This window comes from Corvus kubaryi, unplaced genomic scaffold, assembly GCF_017639235.1.
Source record: "Corvus kubaryi isolate FWS band 111438036 unplaced genomic scaffold, C.kubaryi_AGA036_p1.0 66, whole genome shotgun sequence".
Taxonomy (NCBI): Eukaryota; Metazoa; Chordata; class Aves; order Passeriformes; family Corvidae; genus Corvus; species Corvus kubaryi.
In genome coordinates, this window is record NW_024582054.1 from 5,920,695 (window position 1) to 5,948,120 (window position 27,426).

At 39.6% G+C, this 27,426-nt stretch overlaps 1 protein-coding gene and 1 long non-coding RNA gene across 4 annotated transcripts in view; one reads left to right on the top strand and one right to left on the bottom strand.

Annotated features, from left to right (window-relative positions):
- Nucleotides 1-936: 936 nt before the first annotated feature.
- On the bottom strand, nt 937-26,318 carry LOC121673574. The gene is made up of 2 exons (XR_006019243.1): nt 26,242-26,318; nt 937-4,227 (listed from the first exon to the last, which is right to left on the bottom strand). It is a non-coding gene; the product is annotated as an uncharacterized LOC121673574 (long non-coding RNA).
- Nucleotides 26,155-27,426, top strand: part of RASGRP1 (RAS guanyl releasing protein 1) — a 39,347-nt gene continuing 38,075 nt past the window's right edge. For 2 of the 3 annotated variants that reach the window (XM_042046969.1, XM_042046968.1), the window contains exon 1: nt 26,156-26,560. Coding sequence is in view for 1 of the 3 variants with exons in the window: in XM_042046967.1 (XP_041902901.1) it covers nt 26,529-26,560 (32 nt within the window). In the remaining 2 variants the exon portion in view is untranslated. Of the gene's footprint in view, nt 26,561-27,426 lie in introns of all 3 variants that reach the window. The other variant, XM_042046967.1, reaches the window with a different exon arrangement.

Here is a 27,426-nt window from a genome sequence, read left to right on the forward strand (position 1 = left end):
TTATGGTATGGAATATCTCTTTGGCCAGTTTGGTCAGCTGTCTCAGCTACGCTCCCTGCCATCTTTTGTGTGCCTCCTCACTGGCAGAGGATGAGACACTGAAAAGTCAAGAATCACAGAATATGATGAGTTGGAAGGGACCCACAGGGAACATCACATCCAACTCCTGGCCCTGCACAGCACCATTCCCAAGTGTCACACCATGTGCCTGAGAGCATTGTCCAAATGCTTCTTGAGCTCTGTCAGGCTGGTGCTGTGACCACTGCCCTGGGGAGCCTGTTCCAGTGCCCAAACACCCTCTGGGTGCAGAACCTTTCCCTAATATCCAACCTAAACTCTCCCTGACACAGCTTCATACCATTCCCTCAGGTCCTGTCACTGGTTACCACAGAGAAGAGATCAGTGCCTGCCCCTCCTCTTCCCCTCACGAGGAAGTTGCAGACTGTTATGAGGTCTCCTCTCAGGGATCCTCTCCAGGCTGAACAAGCCAAGTGACCTCAGCCATATAGCTGTCCCTTAAGGCCCTGCACCATCTTTGTTGACCTCCCTTGGATGGTCTCTAATAGCTTAATGTCTTTCTTATATTGTGGTGACCAAAACTGCACATAGAACTCAAAGTGAGGCCACAGCAGTGCAGAGCAGAGCGAGAAGTCCTTGACTTAGGGTAAGTACAACTTAGCAACAACCAAAATATCAGTGTTTTATTAACATTATTCTCCTACTGAATCCAAAGCACTGCACTGCATCAGCTGCTGAGAAGAACATGAGCTCTGTCCCAGCTGAAACCAGGGCAAGAGGAAAAAAAGTTAGCATATTACTGCATAAGCATACTATTTCCTCTTTGGTTTCAATCATTCATAAATATACAAATACTCAATACAGAATTAAAATACACAGATTGAAAAAACGCAACAACGTTGGAATGTGAAGAAATTATCGTTTTAGTAGTTTCCACATCCATTTATTTATAGCTTTGTGAGAAATTTTCATATAGTGCCAGACACACTTAACTCTATCCATTGACTCTGCACAAAAATATCTGTTTAAAAACCTGCAAAGATCAGACAATTCCTATGTTGATTATCTTAGCTGCAGAAAAGCCACCACCCCTGAAGCTGACTTCCTGCTTGAGAAACCATAAGCTAATTGCAAAACAAAAGGTACATTTGGAGAGGTCCTCGACTCTTAGCAGTTAGTGCATTGCAGCCTATCTGATGCAGAACAGCTTGTACATGTTTAGCATGTTCTTTGTTGAAGACAGTCTGGTTGACGTATGCTGTTAATACTGCTGGGTGAGATGATAGAGCATGAAGGAAAACAAGCTGCATCCTTTACTGTCAAAATGTTCAGTTTCAGCTGCTCCAAAGAGCAGGCATTTGGGTAAAGAGTAGGCAGCTGCTTTTTTTTTTTTTTTCAGTCAGCTCTCATCTTTACCAAGTCACTTTCCACCTGCTGTTTTTTTGAAAAATTAAAATCCTTCCCACTCTCTTCAAGTCAGTTATGAAATTCAAACCCATGATGCCAGGATAATGTCTCTTGCATGACCGACTCTGAGAAGAACAACATGAAGAAAACAACAGGTAACTTGTGGTCCTTAACAGGTTGATTTTGTGTGGTTTGGTTTTTTTTTAAACTAAAATATATGAATTGATATTTATTTTTTAATTCATTTTCCGTTGATGGTGACTCCTAGTTTTCTACTTATATTTAATGTCCAATTTAAACTCAAATTTTCCCACAATTAAAATTAATTAATGAAAATATTTTAGACTTTAAAACCTTAAAAATACATGCTCAGAAAATGACTTTGTTATGTTAGTTTCTAAAAGTATTTAGGCAATACTGTATGCAGTGCTTCTAGGCCTGTGTGACATATGATAGAATGTCCTTAAACCCAGACGTCCTAACTGTCCACATAAAAGGACTCCAAATCCAATCCCCAGGAATTCTGCATCATGCTAGGCCCATAAGGGACTCAGTCAAGTTGCTTTCCTCTCCTCCCCACTATGTGCTTGAAACCTGTCTGTATGTGAAGGGCTTGAGCACAGGAAGCCAAGCAGAATGATCTCCCATGGCTTGCTGGTCCTGACTTCCCATCCATCTGCACTTCCTGCACCTCTGAAATACAGTCCCATTCTGGAGGGACATGGCTTCTGCATGGGACAGAGTAGCTCTATCAGCTTTACATGGCCAGCTGAGGAATGGGGTACAAAGACAAGGTGCACACAGGAGAGAAGAAAAGGAGGTACAGGGCTTCAGGTGCAAGAAATGATCTCACCATCAGCTATCACAGAATCTTCTAATCACAGAATGATTGAGGTTGGAAGGGACCGCTGGAGATCATGTAGTCCAACCTCCCTGCTCAAGCAGCATCCAGTAGAGCAGGTTATTCAGGATTGTATCCAGGTAGGTGTTGAAAATCTCCAGTGAGGGAGACTCCACAACTCTCAGGGCAATCTGTTCCAGTGCTTGGTTACCTGCACAATAAAGAAGTTTTCCTCATGTTCAGGTGGAACTTCCTGTGCCTCTCGTCCTATTACTTGGCAAAATCCAGAAGAGCCTGGTTCCATCCTCTTGACATTCACTCTTCAGATACTTGTATATATGGATAACACCCCCTCTCAGTCTTTTCCAGGATAAACAGGCCCAGCTCCCTCAACCTTTCCTCATAAGTGACCTGTTCCAATCCCTTAATCACTTTGCTGCCCTTCACTGGACCTGCTCCAGGAGCTCCATGTCTCTCTGTTGCTGATAAGCCCAGAACTGGACACAGCACTCCAGGGCTGAGTAGAGGGACAGGATCACCTTCCTCGACCTGCTGGCCATGCCCTTCCTAATGCAGCTCAGGATCCCATTGCCCTTCTTGCCCACAGGGACACATTCCTTGCAGGCTCCTGTGTCAGCACAGTCAGACTGTTACAGTTTAACTTCTGCTACTGAGACCTGTGCCCTTAAGTTAAATGGATACCATAAAGTTGGCTGGAATAGTATTTAATGGTTAAAAGAAGGGCCATAGCAGCTGTTTGAATTTAAATGCCATTTTGACCAATTATCTCAAAATATGTGGGACCTGATGCACAGAAACAGTCAGAACCAAAAATAACTGATGTAGCCACCAATAAGCACCCCAGAGACCTGGATTTTTCAATCAAGTGCAGACAAAATTGCAATATCCACAGTGACTGCTACTTCTAAAAACAAAGTCCAATTGTAGATTTAAGGTTTTAAATGCTCTGATTTCACCTGTTTAAAGATTTTCAAAACTCCCATCTGTGGATGTGAAAACATTTCTCATCCATTATTATAGTGACTCTTTCTATTTCCTTATTCTTATTGATTATGAGCCTAATTAATTAGGCTCATAATCAAAGTGAGGCCACAGCAGTGCAGAGCAGAATGAGAAGTCCTTGACTTAGGGTAAGTACAACTTAGCAACAACCAAAATATCAGTGTTTTATTAACATTATTCCATTAAATCCATTAAAATCTTTCTGGCTTTGTAGTGTTCCAAGTGCTGAAAGACAAAATTAAAATAATGTCTAAATGTCTTTATTTACATAAATGTACATTTTTATACATACACAAATCTAAGTATTTAAATTTAACCTGTTCTGAGCAGAACTCATAAAATCTTGATGAATCTCGGTAGACTTCAATATCGTACAATCATAATTTTATACAAATTATAACACAACTTTTGATACCTATACATCTTTTGCTATGGAACTAATGTGGTTGTTCATGTGCACCAGGTTTAGACATCTCCCATCACTAAAGTCAAGCAAGTTGGTGCATATGAACCAGGTAGAAGCAGAACTGCAACATAGTCCTTATTGGCCTAGAAAAATATTACTCTTAGATGAAGTTCTCTGTCAAGAGATGCAAAATCTGCACACTGTACAACAACCAGAGATAAATTAATATTGTCATTAGGATCTATTGCAAGGTTTTCTCATCATGGAGGCTTCACTATAACAAGTAAATTTCTCATATATCTTTTGTATAGCAGCCTCTCTTCTAAAAGTTCAAAATATCAAAAAAATTGCATGTACCACTTGTGAAATCCGTCCTTCTAAAAAACTGAGGGTTGACAGAAAGTTTGGTGTAAGTATTTTGTTGTATTTTTTTTAGACTGAGTAAAGAAGCCTAGCTCCCCTTCTTATCCTTTGAATCTTGCTACCGCTGGCAATTATTTATACTTTGATGACAGGACAATCCAAAGAACTCCTAGAACAAAAGGAATAAAGAGCATGTATTACAAGAAACTAAAAATACTAAACTGAAAAAATAGGCTTGTGTAAAAAGACAAAGAACAAATTCAATTGACTAGAAAGACATTAGTTAGAGAAATCCTTCAGAGAGGAAGTAAGATATTGTTTAGATTAAGACTAATGATAGTCAAGACACAAGTAGATGTATGTGCTATGAACACATTTAGAGTGTAAATTAGAAGAAAATTTCCAACCATCAGGAAACTCAGGTTCCAAAATAACCTTACAATAGCAGTAATGGGGTAAATAACCTCACTGGCTTTAGGATGGCACCTTATTACTTTACAAAAGAGATTTAATGGTTGCCTATAAAAGGAAGCTAGACTGAGGGACTCAAAAAGTAATTTCTAATACAATGTTTCCAAATTCTGCTTCTTTATTCAGGTGGGGGTAGGACAGAGAAGGGTTTATGTGGAAAAGTAAATCATTAATGTCATGTCAGATTTTCAAAGGAGAAAGAAGGTAACGTGTATATGTTCTCAGTCATATAAACATAAATATGGAGGACAGCAGAAAGAGAATGTACAAGACAAGGTTCAATTGCAAATAAACACAGCAGAGTAAAAATGATTCAGTGGCATTTATTATTTCATGACTGTGATGTGCATACCTATAAGTTCCCAGTTTTGCAGAAAGAAATGTTCATAGTACTGACCAATTTATATGCAGTAACATTAAGTTTCTACACAGGTGAGCAGGCTTCCTAAGTTATATGTATTAATGAGGACATATAGGAATCTTCTGTAAGGTGATTCAGAGCACATAAAATAGGGCAGCAGTTTGACTTTTGACACAGATGTTTTGAATAGCCCCACAGAACTGCCTTCCTTCTGCCATTGACTGTAGAGCACTAAGTCTTCCAAATTGGAGGCCAAAAACTGAGAGTGGAAATAATTCTGTTTCAATTTCCTAAATAAAATCTGAAAAGACATAAATGAGGACAGCCTCTGCCCTGCGGGTCTTATGATGGGAAGGCAGAGCATTTCAAACACTTTCCATAACTTTAGGAGAAGTTAGTAATTTTCAGTATGGCTCCAATTACTCTTTATCAAGTCAATTAAACCTATATAGTGTTATAATAAGCACCATTTTTTTTGTGCATGTATCTTTGTATTGGTATCATTACATGTGTATTTGTGAGGGAGTGAAGATGCAGTTTTATATATTTTTGAGGTGGAGTTTCTGTGTATACTCTTACAGTTACCAGTTTTTTATATAGTCATATAATGCAAATAAAGCACCTAATGCATATTACTGTTACAGGGCAAGTGCTCTAGTTTATTAGTATTCTTTCCTCCTTCTTTAATTAAAAGAGATTTTTAAGCCCTCTTTCCTAAGAAATAGCATCCTATTAAAAACAGCTTGGCACCTGAATAGCTGCTTGTCTCTATTTTTAGCTAACTGCCACTGAAAATGTAAGATGAAGAAGGTTTTTGTTTTGCTATATATTACTTGCTGAAAAATCAGATATATCAAGAATTGTCAGATACACTTTAGTCAAATGGGTCCTTCCGATTATGCTGTACTTTATACAACAAGAAGAGAAGGAACAAACATTAAAATTGCATGAGGTAAAACCACAGAGATAACAACAAAAGACAGGGAAGTGAGATACCTAATTTTATGTATAACTTGTTTTTCAGATTATCTAGATACTAACTCAATTGATTTCCTTAAGAAACAATTAATTTCCTCAAAAATAGGTGTTTATTCTGAACTTGCCTATGTGCCTCTTCAGTAGAATTTAATGCCAAAGTTCTTGACAGATATTATAAAATATCACATAAGGAAAAAAAAATTCACTCATTGTCAGGAATGTAATTCCCATCTCTGTCTAGTTGTGTTATTTGATGCACAGGGGGTGCATGGAAATTTATTTTTCTTCTTTCTTTTTCCCTAATGGAAAATGAGCTTCTAGGTTCAGAGCTTGGAAAGGAATGGAATTTCCACCCTGTGACATTTCTCTGAAACCACTCTCTGTTTGTGAATATCTCCTTCTCTGCTGGTAATGGAATCCCACACAGAGCCAGTCTATACTAATGGTTTTAGTTGTTCCCAGCACTGCTTATGACTAAGTGCAAAATCCACTCTTCTACCTCACTACCAACCCCATCCCCCCAGCGAACCACAAGTCTAACAAGAGAACCAAGTCTTTTTCTTCTAAGGTCTTCTTCATAGTGGAGCTAATTATATACAAGACATGAACACTTCCTTTGAGAGGAAACAAAGTCATCATGTCTGTCTGTATGCTCAAAACTGCTGCACGAGTGTGTGTACCTAAGCTAGCTGTGAGTTCCTCCCAGTATTTTCACAATCTGAGGGCTAGTAGGGTAGAAGATGATAAACTTGTAAACATCTGTGTACATATTCTATTACTTTATAATATCCCATATTGTACAATGACACTGATTGTGCCGTAATTAAGCCTCTCCTGATGGGAGAGATCTTGGAAAGTCCTTGCCAGGAGTTCAAGAGACAAACGGGACTCAGCCTTCACTGCTTCTTGATAGTTGTTTGTTAAGTCTTATCAGAGAAACAGAGTCACTAGCATGATCCAGACATAGCACAAAGCAGGGAATGCAGGAGAAAGCTGAATTATCAAGGTTACACAGCCTTTTAAAGGTAAATTAACCAATGGTTATTAAAAACATACATTATTTTTACTTTTCTGCCAATTATTTAGTAACACAGCCAGGAACTGCGGAATTCTTTGTCCAATCATCCCAAACTACTTTTACTGCAGAATATGGAGTAGTAGTAGAAGAAGAAGGTTTGCAGAACAACAACAATCCTCCATTTTGATGTTTTTTGCTTTTATCTATTTACTACAGTAACAAACCCAAAACCTCTAAATTTTTCACCCTGTGACAATCTTAAGTAGTATTCTATCACCTAGTTTACACCAGTGTAGTTTCTAGTTCTATAAGCGTAGGCAGTATTTTCCAAGGACGGAGGTCAAAAACAGTGTTGTTCAAGGGGGTAAAAGCCTTCAAAACAGGCAGAGAAATATTCTCTGCACTCTGGGCTCCCACAGTACAATGCCACACAGCACTGTGAAAGTGTAAGAGCCCACTCTCAGAAATGTGTTCATTTCAGGCAATATCTGAGAAGTTCACAATACAAGAGGTCTTGTCCTGCAAACTCTTAATGAACATGAAAACTCACCTGTTTTTTGAGTTGGAAGTGAATCAGTTTGTGTCAACACAGTGCAATCCCTGTTCTAGCCAAGGGATCCTTCTGCTGTGTGTGTGTCACTCCTCCTGTGCAAAAGCTTCGGAAGTTTTCAATTAGCCAAGTTCTGAAAACAAAGTGCTGGCGTATTGCTCCAGGGAGATGTACCATAAACTTGGCATAAGACAATATAAACAGAAATTTCTCTTGAAATATAAATGAAAAATTTTCATAATTCGCATAGTTGGTTTCCCCCAAAAAAACCCCAACCTAAACCTGTTTTCAGAGAAAAAAAAGCAAGCAAAAAAAAGCACCAAGTCTCTCTGACTCCTGGATGGATTTCTCATTCCTAACTGATAACCATCTAATCTTGTGACTACTAGTACTGATATACTTTTCTGATTTCTAGTGTTTTCTTCCAAGTCAAGCACGATTTTGCTGGGTTTGCTCTATGTGGCACAGCAAGACAGTTGGGGCTTCTGGTTCCCATGCTGTTTGTCCAAATTTGTTCCATGCTTTCTCATCAAAGTGAAGATGAGATGAAGATCTACCAAAAGGACATGATATTTATTCTATTCAGTGATTTGGACAAGTCTTGGGAAGAACAAAACAGTCTTTCATCTCACCAATCACATGCCACCTGGACCAAAAACATGCAAATTTTTAAGAAACAAATGAGATTATTTCCTTTGTTCAGGCCAGGTACTTGGAAAATACCAATTCTAATCAATCCAATGAGGTGCATATGGTCTCCAGTATGACCTGCATTCAGGTTATTTTTGTAAAGAACTTGTTTCTTTCAGTAAAATATGAGTAGTTGGTTCCCTGGCAAATATTCTGAGCAGCCTTAAAACAGCAATTCAAAACAAAAATCAGAACTGAAAAACATAAACTAGGAACTTGCTCTTATATTTATTTCTGCATGCTTTGGCATGGTTTATTAAATTTTTATTTACAGATTCATATATTCTCAAATGTTGATAATGAAAAAAAGGTACAAAATTTAGATGTGGTAATGTCTGGAAATACCTTCAAAAAACAGCCTCAATTTAAAAACCTCTTTTTGCTAGCAGTTAATTGATAATGTATCTACTAACATTTGAGTTAATAATGTCTGGATTTACAATCGTACTTACTCTGGATTACACACTTCCCAAGTCTAGTATTTTAATTTATTCCTCAATGACTAATGCAATTTATTGTAGCTATACATTAGCCTACTTGTAACACATCAAGCTGGTAGTATAGGAGATTAAGAGCTAGACCAAACCCAAGCTGTGGTATGCTATATATAAAGCACTGCATGCCTTGTAACTGAATTTTCCAAAGAGCCTACAGCAAGGAAGAGCCTAATGGGCCCTTTAATTTGAAATTAAAATTAGATGTTGTTTGTGCTGTTTGTGCTTTGCAGCATCCTTACTATACTGCAATGCTGGATGACTGGATGAAGTTGTATTCCTGCTCACTTACTAGAGAAAGCATTCCTAAAAGGAAGGATGTGCATCACAAAATGAGTCCAGATTTCAGACAGCATTACGATTTGTAGCAGTTTGGATTTAGGTTCAGAATGACACTGCATTTTAGGCCACTTTAAACTTTCAATACTTAAAAATTAACTAAATGCTATGTTGTCAGGGAAGCCATTTTTAGCATCAAGGAGAAATACAAGAGTATCTATTTGAAGATTTAACAAGGTTAAATGGAGAAAAATGTTGTTTAACAACTACTTTAAGAAAAAAATCATCAATCTCAGTGGTAAATGGTCTAAGTTATTAAATGTAAAATTAACTCATTAAAGAGATACATCTAAGTGCCATTCTTTTGCCAACCAATGTTTCAATTTAATTAAAATGTTCTCTTGCTTTCAAAGCCACACAGAGTTTCTGGTGGTTTTATTCAGATGTATTAAAATCGCTACTGATCTCTTTTTATCTGTATATATTTTTTCAGCCAGCAACAACCAGACATTACCCGTTTGTGCAATATATGAAAAGTAAGTGTTATTTTTCCATTGAAAATAATAAATTCAGAGAGGTTTTCCTTTGGTAAACCTTTTAAAAATAGCTTTTAACTAAAGAGAAGACACCTCACAGGCAAGTTTTACACATTTTTGAATGTTCTATTACTTTCAAAATTATTCTTATCTATATAGCAGTGCCTGATTATTTTCCATATGCTAGTCTTCTTTTTAAAAGCTCTTTGTCTAATGGCCTTTGTTGTTTCTTTACAGCACTTTTTGTTCTTTTTCTCTCTTTTCATTTTAGTTCCAATACATATTCAGGATGTAAAGGGAACATCTATTTAAGATCTCCTCAGAGCCTAAGGATAGGTATTTTTTCTTTGGGTCAATGCTGAGTGACATAGATTCTTCTTTAATAAAGAATTACAAATCTCAGAAAAACTGCTGATAACACCTGAAACTTTATGTACTTATCTGTAATAATCTCTGAAAATTGCTTCTTCCAAGTGTAGTGGAGATTGTCTCCTGAATATGTAATTAAATACTGAATGCGAGGCAACTTAGGCTCTCACTAAAAGTGCTTTTTTTCTGTTACAAACATATACATTCCATTCTTCTCTTGAGGGTGAAAGTAGATATAAATAGGAGGATACATAATCTAGTCTGTTCTCATCTTAGTTTTTGGCAGCCTGTAGGAAAATAATATTTGGGCCTGTGTATTATTGTATGCACTCAGCAAGAGATGTATCTAATTGGTTATGGTCCACAGCCCTGGTCTTTCATCTGAATGCTTATGTATACAGTGGTGTGGTAATCAGAATGCAGATGATGACTCTAGACAATTTGCTAGAAGTTAAGGCTGATTTTTTAACTGAATTTTTAAATTACAAGTGTTACTTATATGGCTAAGTTTAATCAGTGAATCATGGAGGTTACAAGGTACAGAGTTAAATTCTTAAGAGATAGCAAATAAATTACTACTCTGAGAGAAGAGTGAGAGCATGGAAGAGAAAGAAGAAAAATGAAGCCAAAGAAATATTTCTAATAGGATAAATTTTGCATTTGGTCAGCAAGTCCTGGCAACTTTTTCAACAACATGCAGTTTTGTCTTTTCTACACAGAAATTTACTCCTTTCTCTCCCTCAACTAATTTTTTCCATGAGTTGAATATAATTCTCAATTGTAGAATTTACTTTAAAGATATCTAGTCTGATTTGTCAGGTGTTACATGGCATACAAACAGAAAGGTAGAGTCTGTCTGTTGAAGAAATGTAAATTTTCACTTGCCTTTCATACCTAAAAGAAGCATACGCAAAAAGAAAGGTATGTTTTTACTTGAATTAGTTCATCTGCTAAAATGGCCAATTTTTACCTTCTCTTTGAAAGGAATAGTATCAAAAAATGACCCCTTTGGTTAAAGCATACGGCAGGGGAGTTGGGTAGAGTAACGTAACATGAAGTGCATGAACGTACGAATTTCAGCTCAAATCCAAGACTTCAATAAACTTCTCAAATGCACATGTGCAACCTGCAGCACCTTACAGTGTGAGAAAAGTTCAGGTCTGACTGTTCAGGAGTTCTGACTAAACAGAAACTACTTGCACATGACTGAGAAAGAAAGTTGAAGAAGAAACTGGTATCTGGTGATGAGGTTAATGCTCTTGTTTTGTCAGATTTTACAAAATCAAATACCTGTCAGGCACAAAGATTTCTCAGAAGCCCATTCTAAAAGCACCTACCGGATCACAGTTTTAGAAGCGCTTATGCATGCAATGTCAAAGTCAAAGCAGAGCACGTAAAGGCAGACTAAAACCACACCTTAAAAACAATATTCCTGCCTTTTTTTTTTTTTTTTAATAGGATGGTAAGTGCAATGCTTATAGGGTTAGCATTTTGTAAGTGTTATAATCCTTATGATTTTCCATAATAAGAAATTATTTTTTTCTTGTTTTTAACTAGCAAATGACAACCATTTGCTCTGAAATTCTTCATGGTGCTGTTTACTACTAGCTGGGTATTTCTGTAAATTTCAGCTACCAAGACAGAACCATCTCTGAGAGTAAAATTGAGCTAAAACATATGGACTGCATTAAATTATGTCCTAGACTTGTGTAGACTGAAAAGATTAAATAATAGGATCAACCTATAATCAATTTTTGCAGACTTTGTTAAATTCACCAAGATGATGGTGTGGATTTTCTTGCCCTGATTAAAACTTGTTTCATCTGGTAATTTTGTAATGATTACAGCCACTTTTACCAAACTGCATTTCACAGTTAAACTGTTTTGTCTCCCCAAGCAATGGTCAGTCATCTAGTGTCCAACACAGACATATTCTATGAGTCATTGCTGTATGAGGAAATTATTCAAGTTCATTCCTCGTGGACTCAGGGTGGTGCATGTCTCCCTGCTAGGTTAAGCCAGAGCAACAGTGTGAGTCATTCTGTGAACTGGAGGGCTTGAATGATTTATGTTAAAAAGAAAGAAAATATCCACAAACAAGGCATATCAGCTGTCTGATGTCGTTCACAGCGCAGTCCCACGGTCACTTATGAGGCAGGGGACGTGGAAAACAGCACCAGAATAATGAATGTCCAGGCATGGCAAAGACAACAGTGCCTTACACTGGCATTACTGCTGAAGCCCTGTGGAGTGGAAATAGAGCTTGTGTGGGCTTATCCTCTAACTGAGGCTCAGGCAGACAATTACAGTGACTGATTAGAGCAGCAATCAAATTACACTGATTCAACCGTGTCAGGTAATTAAGTCCTTCGCCCAACTTGTATCTCAGCATCAATTCAGTTTCAACCCTAAACAGTCACCTTGAGATAAAACGTTGCTTGCAAAAACATCTCTACTTGATAGGGACAAATCGGGTGAAAAGAAATACAGTTTTTTGTTACAGCTTAAACTAATGTTATAGAACAAATGGAGGATTTTATATTAAATTGCCTCTGCCATACAGTTCTGCAATCTATGTATCATTCAAGACACAGAAAAAATAAGGCACCTATGATCTGACTTGTAGCAGAGCTGAGTTTCCTCAGCAGAAGTTAGTGATAAATATTATTTTAATATAAATTTCTAAATATTTGGAAAACAAGATTATAGATCTCTTACATGGGACATACAACATTATTTAACTGCATTTTATTCTTAGCACTTTGGTTTTTCTTATCACAACATAAACAGGTTTTCTTTCAACTTTTACTAAAATTAATTCATAACATCAGAAATTGTAAAATGGAAGCTAATTTCTGTATTCAGTGCAGACTGCAATAAACTGTAAATAACTCTTGGAGCAGTATACTGCAGAAAATAGCAAACTCCTTGTAGGACCATGCAACTATCAGGCCTAATTTATGCTATGGGTTGCTAAATCTAACCTGCAATTGCAGCCTACCACATAATCTAATTATTTTCCTAAATGTTCCAAACTGATCTTCAGGATTATTGCACTGCTTGCCCACAGCAGGAAAAGCCATAACCCATTCATCTCCAGATTTTACTGACCATTTTGGCAGAAACTTCTAATGCCTAATCTGAATCATGGAAAGTTTCTGTTTTCCTGCTAACGTTTTTCTTTTACAATGAAATGTCATATATTCAGCTAAATGAACAAGAATTTTATGATAGATTGGACTAGAGCAGAGAAATGGAACACGTCCTTTTGAAACATTTTTTTCATTCTGAAATCATCTTTCTTGACCTTGGATGCCTAGAGCTATTGTAGATGAGATAGCTCCTGCCCATCAAATAACACAGCTGCTTTCCAACACTACTGCAGCCATCGTCACCTGGTACACCTGACCCTCCCACAGCCATATCACACCAGTGACTCATAAATCATTCTGTGATCAAACACTGTGTCCCCACCACAGCTGTTTCCAGTCAGTAAGCTCACAAATTAACAAACTCTCAGTAGTCCTGAAGAATACTTGTACTTGATACGAATTCATTTTGTCCCTTGTATATGATTCCAGTTCTTACAGTCACGCAGGTCTTCCTAGACATTGCAGCCACCTTCTGTGTTAGTGAGAGATGTGTTTGCTGTCAGCAAGCTCCATTATCACACTCCCTAAGCTTTTTAATGAAATGACAAAACAAGTATTGTTTGAAGACCGACCCTCTAAGAGCTCCAGTAATAACACCACGTAACAGCACTTTCCATTTCAATGCCACTTTCCCCCCTCACAATATTGTGCCCTCAGTAATTAGTGAGCACTGATTATCATGTGCACTGAAGGTACAGTCATCATGAAGGAGTCCTGCAGAAATAATATGTTCTTATTAAGGTACACACTGTCTATTGATGCATGTTTACCTACAGACCAAAATAAGCATTTATATAAATCTAGGGGGGGGTTATTAATTAAAAATATCTTTTTCTACTGTACTAACATGAGTTGAATCTGAAAACGCTAAGAGGCAGAAGAATTAAAATCTCTTTTTTTGCTATTATTAGGGCAAAATATTTTGTTTCATAAATAATGAAATATTTTTTGAAGTTTCATTTTGAAAAATCAAGCTGGAACTAAACTTAAAAAAAATTGAAAAGACCAAATGTTTCCAATGCTACATGGAATAAATGAATAAAATCACAATGAGGTATTTTTTGTGAATCCAAACTAAGAAAATATACTTTGGCTAAAAAAAAAAAAAGTATTTTGCATTGACATAAAATGAATGTACTTTCTGATTGTTTTGATTTTGCAACAGAACTGAAAAAGATAATTCATTTAACCAACCTCTGGTTTTGAGAAAACATGAATTCTGGTGGTCTCATATACCAACCCCATAACTTTGCAGATTTGGTGTTCTTTTACCACAGGTTTTTCAGGACACAAATTAAAATTAAATAGTAGTGTGGCCAAGATAGCTCTGGTCCCACAGCTCAGATGTTGTCATGAGCATAAATTCTGGAGAAGGCTGGACTAACGGAGGAGTGACAGCACCAGGAAATCTCCCCAGTCTCTGCCAGGAAGCAGTTAATGCAGGAACAAACTCAGTGCCATGTGCATAAACAAGCCTGTAGCTCTGAGATGAAGACATAGAAGCACGTATCAAAATCCATATGCATATTGAGGTGATTTTTTTCACTGGTCCTCAGAAAAAGCTAGGAGGAGCTTGAAACAAATAAAAATACCAATTAGAGACAAGCAACAATGTTGACAGAGTTGGACAGTGGGGGAAAAATACAAGCCAAGGAAAATCACCCAGGAAACTACTGTTTCACATGTATATGGAAGAAATAAAAAGTTGTTTACTGAAATGGAAAAAAAAAGTCATGTGTCTGTTCGACATCGTGTGCAACACTACTAAATATTTATTTAAAGGCATAAAATGTCATGCTGTTTTGCATAATTAACTACTGCCAGAAATACTTCTTGAATAAAAATTCTACAGATTTGATCATTATATACTTAAAAAATCCATTTCTAACAGATACTTTATATGTCAGAGTGATCACATGTACCCTAGCAACCACGATGTTATTGAAATTCTACATACAAGTGGAGGAGTCATTTTTAGTTACAAAGTAAGTCTAATGATGAATGTTTAATAAATGGCAGAATCAGTAAGCTATGAGCTAGATTTTATAAATGTGCAAAGCTTGGTAAATTACACTTGTTCATAAACTTGCTGATAAGAAAGGATAAATATCTGTGCTTTTTTTTTTCAAAAGAATGTTAAGTAATACTTTCTGTGTTTTCAGGTTCTTTCCCATATTTATCATCTGAAGATTTTGACACATCAGCTTCACTTATCTCAGGTGTAAGGATTTGTCCTAAAAACATACATCATATCTCTCCTATCCTGCCCAAGACCTGAGAAAGAGTCTTCTCTGCTTCATGTTCAGATTTGTGGGTATAAGTGTCATGTATCTAAGTGACAGAAAACATCTGTGTGGGGTATTTTATATGCCTTTCCTGACACCAGTTGCCTGGTACTTCAGCTCTTTGGTATAGAGGCATTATCCATTTTTTAAGAACAAACTCTTCTGTAGTTAGTGCACAAAATTCGCACAATGTGCTGCTTCGAAGGTCACAAAACACTTGAAAAGAAAAAAAAAGTGGAAATAGAATTAAGCCCCAAAGTGATTTTTTTTTCCATTTAGGAGATCAAAAGTTTCATGATAGTACTGTTGCATTCATCACAAGGTTGGACTCCAGCTTCTTGGGATTCTTTCCTAAGCAGCAGTCTAAGTACAAAATAGCCTATAATAAAACCTTCAAGTACTTATGATGAAAATACAAGATTTGAGGTTGAAAGGAAAGAGCATTGATGCATTCTAGAATGCCAGTTCTCACATTCCTAGCACATACAACCTATTTGCTTCTCATTATTCCAGGCCTTAATCCTCAGTTTAACCGTATTTGTTGCTACTCTCTTTCGTGCTGATTTGCATGCAGCATCAGTTAATGCTGGCTTAGAAGAATTGTTTAGTAATTGGCTGTTAATTCATGTGGTGTATGCTAGTCGTATCTCGCAGTCAAAGCTTTTTTCCTTAATTCCGATTATGAATCAGAAACAAATTTTGATTAGCTATCAATCAGATAGGAAAAATTATCAGAAGTTTTTGAACATTGGAAGTTCCTAAAATAGTGCATGAAAGAGAAATAGACCTTTGTAAACCCTGTATGGAAGAAAGAGACCTTAAAGTAATTGGAGGAAGAAGGTGGCTCTGTCAATATAAAACTTGTTGCTGGTTTAACATGAACTGAAAATGATGGACATCTAATCCAAACTAAGATAAAGTTTCACTGACTGTCCCTCATAACTTGCACAGCTTTGTGGGATCACTGCTGTATTAGTCCAAAGCACAGTGCACATTTTTCATGCAAAATGAGACTACATCAATTATGGTGAAACCAAGAACGGTTTCTTAATAGTTCAGAACCCTTATTTATGGATGTTAAACCTAAGGCACAAATCCATAGTTTTAGTCTGTGCTGAAAGAAAAGCAGAAGTAAACAGCATGTCAGAGAAGCAGTGTGAATGAAAACCTGTCCCTTTTTCTGACATAACTGGGTGTAGGGTGTGGGGTACCCTCACTACTTTATCATAGAACCCATCCCTTGATCTGCTTACAGTAAGGTACTGAGTAAGATAGGCTTATATAGTTCTTCTGAACTTAAAAAATTCTACTTCAGTTACCAGCCCTTGCACCACCAGCAACCAGACAGAATTTCTAAATGCAGTTTTTATCTCAAATTAGACAAAAAAAAAAAGTACTTCCTTCCAAGGATCCTTGCAATTTTTAAATAGTCAAATAAATGATTGCTTAAGAAAAGAATCCTTAGGAAGGGTGCTTAAGAGCAGAAGAAACTAGTAATTTAGATTAATTCTTCATAAGAAGAAGCTTATTTAATTTTTTTTTCATTTAAATGATCCAGAAAAAGTGGTACCAGCTTAAATTTGGCCAGTCAATAAACAAATCCCCTCTAATCTGTAGGAATATTTCAAAAAGTTAACTGTGAACAGCTCTGGTTTTTGGTGTTTTGGTGACTGAAGTCCTCAGATACTGTTTCTGTTTTGATTAATTATACAATAATGAACAAAAGGAATGTTGCTGTATTAATTGGTTTTTGGAGTGTTTCACGGGCATCAGCATGCTAAGCACTGTCAAGACATGGACAAAGTGCTTGTTCCTCCTTGACCATACTGTTTCTAAACAGGCAAAAGGGGAAATGAGTTGAGGGAGAAGAGAATTTGACCAAAATTACCCAACTCACAAATAGCAAACGAAGGATTTCCTGCATTTAAGCCCGATAAGCAGTGAACGAAGCTGTTTTTACATGTAGGACTTACAGGGGAAAGGAAATACTCCATTTTTTTTTTTTTTCACTTGCTAGAATGTGGATATTGTATTGGATTAGGAGAAACAGTTTTGAGTTCTCTGGTTTTGTATCTTGTTTTCAGTCTGGTTTGCTAAGGAAATGAAACTCGTGCAATCACGGTGGGTGTGTGTGGGTAGCTGCACACATGTCCTGGTAGCAGCTTTTGAATGCGTTGGCAAACTGTAGCAAGTTGGACACAAAGTATTGGTCTCACAGATAACGTAATTCAAAAGTCTTGGTCTCAAAGGTAATGTAATACAAATGTTGTGAAAACAGGGGGACAGTTGTAGGTGCCAGGCTGTAGCCTGATAACATGAAATTCATGTGATAGAAATCATACTACTTTAGTTTTGATGTTAACAGAACCATGCACCTTCTTCAGTCATGTTTTAGAGGTTTCCTCTGTATTAAGAAATTAATTAATTAAAAACCCAACAACAAAATGAAACCTCATAAAACAATGCAAAATTAGGAACTGAGGCTTAAAGGAAGAAAGCCAAATACAGTCTTATTCATAATAAAATAATGAACTAGAATAATGCTCATGGATGGATGGTACCAGATTTCCAAATTTTCCTTCAGAGAGTAGAGCTGGTGGCAGCAGAAAGCTCCACTGCTGTACTTAAAGGAAGAAGGAGGAAACAGAGATGAAAACAGGGATGAAGCTATGTTCATGACGGAGAATATTTATCTTAGTGATCTCAGATGTCATAATGAGGCAAGATCTAACCAAAAATATCAGCATAGACAAGGCCTTGCTTGGGGCTCAAGGAAGGCAATGATTCAAGTTCTAGCACTAGAATATGCCGTTTGAGCATGTGTCTCATGTTAGAACTTCCTTGCTTCTTTACAAGCACTGCTCCCTGTCCTGCTGGTGAGATACCCTGCCAAGAGGGTGTGATGGAAGCTGGAGAGCAGGTACATATATTTCATTTGAGTACTCCTGAGCAAGTCAGAAATTTTATTTCCCCTTTTAAAACAAGTGTTCCAGTATAATTCAGTTCCCCCTGCCTCACCAATGTGAGCAGACTTCAACCAAACCAAGGCACACAATTTCCATTGTGTCATTCACATTCATTTACCATAAGAATAAAATGCAGTGAGAGAAGCTAAGACCTTTTTACATGGGATGGACTAGGGAACATTTTTATTCTTGTTGCTATAGTAATAACTACAGCTAATTGTGCAATCACTGCGATTACACATTTAAAAAGGATGGTACTTTCAAACAGTAGCAATACAACTGCAATGTGAAAAAGTGATGTAATCAAGGAAAGATGGAAGCGTAAGTCAACAGAATGCTTAAGACATGTTTATTGGATTATGATGAAATATTTTAAAGAGGAAGTCTGACTTAGTTAAGATCTATCATCAGCTTCTTACATTTAAAATCAGCATTTTGCTCTTCCACAGCTTTCTTTTGTGACCTTAACCATGAAACACTGAGTTGACTAACAGCTACGAGCCATTTTAGGGGCTTGGCCACGGAACAGAATCCAAAACCTAGTTACTCAGATTGACCACAGACTGCATTCTGAGCTGAGAGCAAATGAACATAGTTACTGGTCATTCTTTCTGATAGATTATATCATAAAACATCATTTGAGGTGTGGAAGAGGTCTTCGTTGAAAGGAGGCACTTCCTTTAATTTGAGGTTACGGAATTTGTTCTGAAGACAGATTCCCTTCAAAGGGAAAGGAAGTTAACAGTCTGGTTTTGTAATGTTTTTAAATTCAAGGGCTCAGGTACTAGGACCCCTAAGAGAGATGGTCTCACTCATAATGTTCTGACACTCATGATTCTATTATTATATGCTACTGAACATTGACAGTGGTATATATTAACCATTACATTTTGTTCAGTACTGCTACAGCTACTCTCCCTGATTAAAACTGAAGCCAGCTATAGATAGGGCTTCTAATCCAGAAAAGTGACAGTAATACTTGACAAAATTGCTATTCTGAGTGGTCCTTAAAACAGGAAACAATACACATTGCTTTAAAGTTGAAAAGGTAAGGAGATATAAAACTGGGGAAAGGAAAGGATCTTAGGAGTTCAGGAAAATTTACATAATTTTAGGTCTAAGTAATTGACATTGCCCTCTATTCATTTTGCATCTAGCTACAATGGACCACCAATGTCCACTTGCTCTCTGCTGACTTAAAATTTTCTTTATTGCATCAATTTTCCTGATTGTGTTTCTAACAGCATTTATTTCAAGGTATCTATTAAATCTAAGGAACTGAGGAGCGGGTTTTACATTCCCTTCCTCTAAGTCTCATGGTATCAGCAGAGGAGTGTTAAGTATTCTCCTTCAAAGGGTCTGAGAACAGTTTTGCTCCCTCCTCAAGGTATGTTCACCATTCACCCATCATAACCGTAAGGCCTATAGAGACTGACCAACGTATCCTGATGATATTCTTCAGGGACAAAGTAGAAGTTCAACAAAGTACTGTGATGTGTAAAAAATTTTGTAAAAAGCTTTGAAAAAAAACCAGGATTTTTTCTAATTAGCTGCAAATATATGATGAAATATCACTCCTCTTCAGCTGAAAAGGAATCAATTAAATTACTCAGTCTACCACCCTTCCTCCTGGACAAGTGGAACAAAGAGCCTTCAGGTCTAGCCATACATAGACAGACTAACTGAGAACAAAAGAGCACATGAGAGAAAAATGGAGTCAGAGAGAGCTTAATCTTTCCCTTCATTCACACACATGGCTGGTAAATTTACCTTTTGCAGCCCACACAAAGACTATTTTTTTCCTTTTAAATAACGGTCAGTTCATTCTTGTACCAATAACAGCAGAAGAGAGGCAGCCCTTGGCAGCCACTATCATCTGTAGCCACACTTTCTTAGCCTGGTTCTGCTTCCTTCTGATGCTCCAGAACCATGGGCTCGATGAGTTGCTGGAATGGGTTTGAAGGAAGATGCTCTTCTTTCCCTATCCTCTACCTTTCTTCTCCATATGACTCACATAATGAGCATATCAGAGAAGCAGAAAGAACAGCAAGCAAAACCTCATGAGAAGAGCAAAGAACCTTTCCCTTAAAGCAATGGAGCAGGACAGTCCCTCAATATAGAAGAATGGGGCTTGTCTATGTGGCATATCATGTCCACTTATATTTGCAGCCTTCAATTCAGTGATCAGTTCAAATCAGCACAACCTTGCATTTCAGGGTGAACTCCCCTTGGAAAAGGTTCCTGCCCTGCAGATGAGATCAGAAAGGGTAGAGAAACACCACTTACCACACCCACATTCTGTGAAACCCCTATGACTACTCCTCATTTCTTCTCACCCCACATTCAGCAGGAGCTGTCACTCCTACTTGTTCACACAATCCCTGCCACTGACTGTGTCACTGCAAATAACAAGGGCAAAATTATTATCTCTGACCTTGAACACTGCAGCAGCAAAATTAAATTTTGTCCACTCAGTTTGGAAATTTGAAGCAGCTCTGCCAGAAACAAAGCACATGGAAATCATGTCTGCATTTCCTTCCATCTTGAAGGAGCAATGTAATTTTAGAAAAAAAATAAGTAAACATCACATTAAAAAAACCAAACCCCAACACTTCTGTGAGACCAACTTTCATCCTGTTATCCTTTCAAAGGGACTGTTATATCCACAGCAATTTAACTGTGAAACCAATTTTAAAATATTTAAACAATACACTTAGTATATTTCTAGAGAGTGATGTCTGGCCTCTTGCTGCTGACCAAGAGATATCCTGTAAAGGAAGTAGCTAATCACTGTCTCCTTGGAAAATGTTTACAAAGGGAGTTTGGGATGATGTTATCTACATCCTGTTTAAGTAGCTATTTTGTTCTTTTAAATCAGATGGTGAACCAAAAAGAAGCATTCTTAGCAGTATTGTTATGCTTTTCCTTTCTGTATCTTGAGTTTCTAGATAGTTATTTCAAGGGTACCAGCTGTTTTTCACCTTGTCTATCCATACTTTATACACACACGTTTTAAGAAATAAGGTGTTTTGTGCTATTCTTATCAAAATCAGTTGGTAAACTGTATGTACACGTAAGCAAGCGAATAAAAACTGATCAAATATGTTAATTCTGAAAGACCAAAAAGGAAAGAAAGCTACCTTGCTATGGACTACTGGAGGGAAATAAAAGTTATGATAACAACACTGTTGTACTCAGTTATACTAAATAAAAAACTTGTCTTTCCCTGATATCAGAATTAAATGTGATTTTGGTTTCATTGATGCGGAATACAGATTTCAGTTTGCTATATCATGACCTTTCACTGCATATTGCCCCACTGTGTGCTGCTTTTGAAATTCATGAAGGAAATCATATCTTGTTTTATGGTCAAAGGCAATATTGACACCCACAGACATGAGACATGAATTTTGAAGTTCACAAATCTTCAAGGGACCTCTCTGCATGGTTACACTGTCATAACTGCAGTGGCTTAAAGACACAGTCAAGACAAGATTTTTAGGTATAGATAATTCCTTTTATTAGACCAGGTAGTATAATATAGGAAAAAGTACACAGATTTCCAGATGTTGTGGTTTTTAAAGTTTAGTAAATTTTAGCTTTCAACATGATTTCCTATAATGCTACTGCATTCTGTTTGGGAGGTCTGGATGGATGGGCAGCTAGATACACACCTGGTGAAGAGCAGTTTGAATGGTCAGGCTCGTGGGGTAGATGTTGTACTGTAACTGGAGACCAGCAGTGAGTTGCACAGGGGTCTATGCTGTGACCTGTCCAGTTTAACAGTTACCAGCAGTGCTGGGGGAGCTGGTGCAGTGCTCTCCCCTCAAGCTGATGCAGGCAGCATCAAATTGGGATGACAATTCAATACACTCGAGGCCAGGGCAGCCACCCAGAGAGACCTAGACAGGCTGGAGAAATGGACTGATCAAGGACAAATGCACAGTTCTGCACCTAGGAAGGAAGAGACCTTTGCAACCAATATAGGCTGGGTACTGGTGAGCAGGGAAGCAGAACCGCTGGAAAGGAGGTGGAAGCAGGCAGAGGCTGCACACGAGCCAGCAGTGTGCCCTGACAGCAGAGAGGGCCAACAGCACCCCAGGCTGTGCTCACAGGCACAGAGCCAGCACACAGAGAGAAGTGATTACACCACCTCTAGATGGATCCAGTTATGGGTGCCCCAGCGCAAGAACGACATTGAGAAACTGGACTGCCTTCACCAGAGGGCTACTGAGATTGTTGGAGGCCAGAGCACTTGTCCTGAGAGGACAGGCTGAAGGAACTGGGCCTTTTCAGCTTGGAGAAGAGATGGCCTTCAGGAGAGATGCAAGAGCAGATTGACTACTTCTGAGAATACTATTGAGAGGGAGCCAGGTTTTTCACAGCAGTGCACAGCAGGAATATGAGAGACAACAAATAAAGCAAAACAAGCAAAGACAGTAATTAGATTTTTTTTTTTAATTTTCAAGGGTTTTTTTTAACCATGAGATCAGTCAGATATTCTAACAGGTTGGTCAGAGAAGCTGTGCAGCCTTCAGACTTGGAGGCTTTCAAGATCCAGCTAAATAAAGCCCTGAGCAACCAGGCTTCATCCCACAGCTGGCCATGCTTTGAGCAGAAGGCTGGACCTGAGGTCCCTTCCAAACTCAGACATTGTGTGATTCTGAGATTCTCTACAGAAACCCTTAAGTCTACTCAAAATCTTGTAGCTTTTTAACTGTGCCAGTTGGTCTGATAAAAGTTACTGCCTTTACCCACAAGCTATGTCTTGCCTATAATTTCCAAGACTAAAACCCACAGATATTCCATAAAGCGGCAGCATGTTTACACTTACATGGGTCATTACTAGGACTGGACTCATTCAATCTATCCCACAGACCTTTGGCATTTGAAGTGGACAAACTTACTCACCGTAGCTGTAACAATCAGCCTGAGTGTTCACTGAGAATGGTGGTGAATCCATGGCTGGCAAGTAACCCAAAAAATGCTATGGCAAAATCAAAATCCAGCAAGTCCAAGTATCCAATGTTCTACTCTAGGTCCTGGCAGTTTTTCTAAGCTTATCCTTTTCTGCTTTCATGAATTCTAGTCGTGGCTCTCTTTCACCTTGTTTAACTAAAGGCTGACTGGTGGATGCTAATGTTTAACTGAAGCAACCCTTACAGAAGAAATGCAAGTATAGAGTAGCGAGAGAATTACTCGAGGTCTGATAACCTCAATGGGGTTATCAGACCAAAACCTTCACAAACTCTGCTACTCTCTAAAAATGAAAATGTCTGATAAATTGGTGAATGTACCCAAAGCCTGGATCATCCTGATCAAAAGGGATGACCCAGGCTTGGAAGAGACACAAGAACCTCTCCACTAGCTCTAACAGAAGTCAACACACCAACAAACTGTTTTAAGAGTTTTAAGGGCTACAAACTTCAATTATAACAGAGAAGTACATTTAGATGATACCTTAAATAGGGCTGACAATATGGGACAGAAAAACTTCAGATGAAGTTTTACATGTGCAATTGCTAGCAGGCTCTCACTGAGGACAATTTGTTAAATCCAATGACTCTGATTACTACCTCGTTTGCGTAAGATTTTGCAAAGGTGTTGACTTTTCATACAGTGACTCTTCTTAGGTTTCTATTTGCTATTCTTCTTCCCAATTATGTTAGCAAGCTTTTCTCCTTTTCTGGAATTGCTTCATATACTATATTACCTGGCTTGCCTCTCTAATGTTGTCGACTCACCCTGCCACATATCAGATGCTCTGTCAGTGCCAAGGAACCTCCTCATTCATGATCCCCCACCACAAGGACACAGAAAAGCTTTCAGAATGAGGCTGTGCTTTTACAATGATCTATGTTAAACAGATCTAAGTGAACGCTACTGGAAAAATGTGTGGTCTTGCTCTCTTGCCACTGTTTGGTTGTGGCAGCAGTTGAGCTAATGTGAGTGGGTGGTGAAATGAATTAAATAATTAGTACTGTATGGCAGAACAGGTACAATTTTTATTTAGGTTATGTGAGTTTATTTTTTTGCTTGGATTAATTTTTGTGTTCAACCCACTGTTTGGTAGTACATGCTCTACTAGTTGACCCATTGTAAGGAGCAGGTATGGACCCAGAAAAAATAGCAAATTGAATGAGCTTAAAATAAGATTTGAAAGCATAACTTTAAGAAAACTATTTTTACTCTGATTCAAGGCCAAGCCATGTTTGTGGACTTGCAGTAACTTGGAGGGAAAAACTTGTATCTTGAAGTACAGCTGAACTCCAAAGATCCAGCTTGACCTGAGGCAGTAAGTTGGTTCTTTCACTTGGTTCTAATGGTAAAATCCAATTTATAAGTTACTATTGTTGCAAAATCTTTCAGGAATCTGAACACAAGTGTACAAAAATGCCTAGCTGGTCATGTTCCCTTGGGAGCACTATGGTCCATCCTAGCCATTGTCATCTTGCAACTGTTCGTGTGGCTCCTTTGGATCATAAGTTATACTTTAAAGCAATTAACTACTGATTGAAGCTCTGAGAATAGAAGAAATGTCTTGCCTTTCCACAGAGCAAACCTCTGATCCTCTGAGAACACAAACCAAGCATGAATCTACTTTACACTAGGAGATCATTTCAACTGGAGAATGTCACATTCAAAGATCAATATGTCAGACTGCTGTCTGGGCATGTAATTTACAACTGAATATTTGTATGAGATTGTGTACTGTAAGATTTACTTATGGATTACCTTCAGGCCACAAAGCTGGAAAGCACTTGTTCTTTCAAACCTCCATTTATTTGTGTATGCATGCATGCATGTGAACTTCTCAAGGAAAAAGTGTTAAAGAAAAAGGCAAGATGGCTGGGATGTAGTTCTCTGAAGTACAATTCAGTCAGGAGATTGGCTTAACAACACGGCTGCCACAGAGCACAAGATACGTGATCTTGGATATATATTACTGTATTTGTGTTTCTTAAACGACAGTGACCTTCAAGCTCTATGCTAGGAATGAGCTTACAACTCACTAAAAAGAATGTCACCTACTGAATGTGATTGCCAGGAATATGTAGGGTGTTTCCTTTTACCTGGAAGCAAAAGTCAGGTTGCCCCAGTCCCTGTTGTGATAATGCTTTTATCACTGCCTGAGAAAAGCCAGTGAGCAAAATTGATCATTTTGGAAACCTGAAGAGAAATGTGCCCTGGTTGTTGGCAGAAAATTACTTTGAATACCTGAACCTTGTCAGTTAGTCTTAAAGAATCAGTTTATGAAATCCGTGTGAATCTTGGTGTCAGGCACATTGGCATTATGATGACTAAGTAATGTTTAAAAACATAAACTGAGCTCTAAAACAAGATCTTGATAATGCAGCATCTCTGGGACCCTGTACTTTTGCACTGCTCCGTTGAGTGTATTTCTCAACAAAAGACTATTTGGGCAGTTACAAGATACAGGGTAACTTTTCCCCTTCAGATTTCTTGCCTGGCCATTTCTTCTCAGAAGTGGAAAAGTTGACAACATCGAGTTGGAAGAGCTCTCAGAAACTCCTAATCGTGATACAAGAACCATGAAAAACACTGGGGCCTCTTTCCTTGCTCTTCAATTAAACTAGAGGGACACTGTAAGGTTAAGCCTTTAAAATGGCAATCGTCAACGTGGGCATCTCAGTTTTGTGCCTCCACCTCAGCATCGCACAGAGGCTCACTTGGTGAGCCAGCCGCGTGTCCCACGGGGAGAATGACCCGGGACCGCCCCGTCAGCCGGGCCCCGCCAGGCCCCGCCGGGCTGGGTGCGGAGGGGCCGTGCCGGCCGCTCGCCCCACGCTGCAGCCGCGGCCGGGCGAGCTCCGCTGGCGCGCCTCAGCCACGCGTGAGCCCCGGCACCTCGGCCCGCCGTGGGGAAGGAGCTTGCTCGGAGGGGCGGAGAGGGGAGGAGAGGAGAGAGGAGGGGAGGGCAGGACCTGCCCTGCCGGGCCGAGGAGGTACCGTGGAAAAAAGTTGCGGCAGCTTTAGAGCCGGGCGGTGAGAGTCGGGAGCGCGTGTGGGTACCTGGTAAAGCCGGCGGCTTCAGAGAAGAGCAGCCCCAGCTGAGTACTTCCTCCTGCCGATAAGATCTTCGCCAGCGCTCGTCACGGGTGGCGGCCGCCGCCGCCGTCGCTGCCCTACTTGAATCGGTTTCAGACTCCTCCCGAGACGGGAGCGGGAGAGCGGTGAGGCGGGAAGGAGGAGGCGATGCGCGGGGCCGCGCCGCTCCACCCGGCCTCCTCCGCCGCGGGCCCCTCTCCCTGCGCTGCTGGCAGAGCCGGCCGGCCGGCGGAGCCGCGGCTGGAACCGGCATGGGGACCTTAGGCAAAAGGAGAGAAAACCAGTGAGTTTGCCGTGCTGCTTCATGTCCCCGTCGCCCCCCGTCCCGCGGCGGCGGGTACCGGGGTCGGTGTCACCCCACCGCGCCTGAGAGCGTGCGGTGCCCGGTGGGGCGGGCGCGGCTCTCCCCGCGGCGGGGCTGGCGGGGTTTCCGTGGGGCTCGGGGGTGGTACTGGGGGGGCCGGCCGGGGCCCTCCCGACTGGGACAGGGAGAGGAAAGAAGCGCGGGAGGGGGTGTGTGGGGGAGGATTTTGTTTCACCCTTCGGGATGGCAGGGTGCGCCGGGCAGGCGGGTCAGCGCGGGATGGAAGAGCCTCACGTTACGGTGTCGGCTGAGCGGGAGCGGGCTCGGTTACCTGCGGCACGGCCGGGGGCCGCCGGGCCAGGGGCCGGCAACGCGGCTTTCACCGCCCTGCCGGGGAAGCGGCACCTGCTCCGGGGTCAGTCCGCGAGAGGACGGTCACTTATTGGTGATGTCCTCCCCACCGCCACAAGCGTAAGGTGGAAATGCAGGGTGGATGCCCCCCCACTGCCCCTCATCCCGCTTTCGTCTGTTTGTCGTGTCGGGTGACTGCTGCGAGAGGACCTGTTCTAAGCAACAGCCAGAGGTGCCACCGGCTGAGCTTTGCCTGTCCAGTGTGGCCATGTCGGCCACAGTGTTACTGTAAACTTTTTACGGGTGTGGAAACTTCAGGTTTTCTCCAGCCCGTTGCCAAAGCCTGAAATATCTTCGGCCTTAACTCCTGCTTTGTTACTACTTGTTAGGATCCTCTGTCCTGTGTTGAAGAGTCACTGGAATAAAGCTAGGAGAGGGGCTTAAGCTTGTAAAAAGAAAACACTGAAAGTTAATCAGGCCCTTTTTCTTTTTAT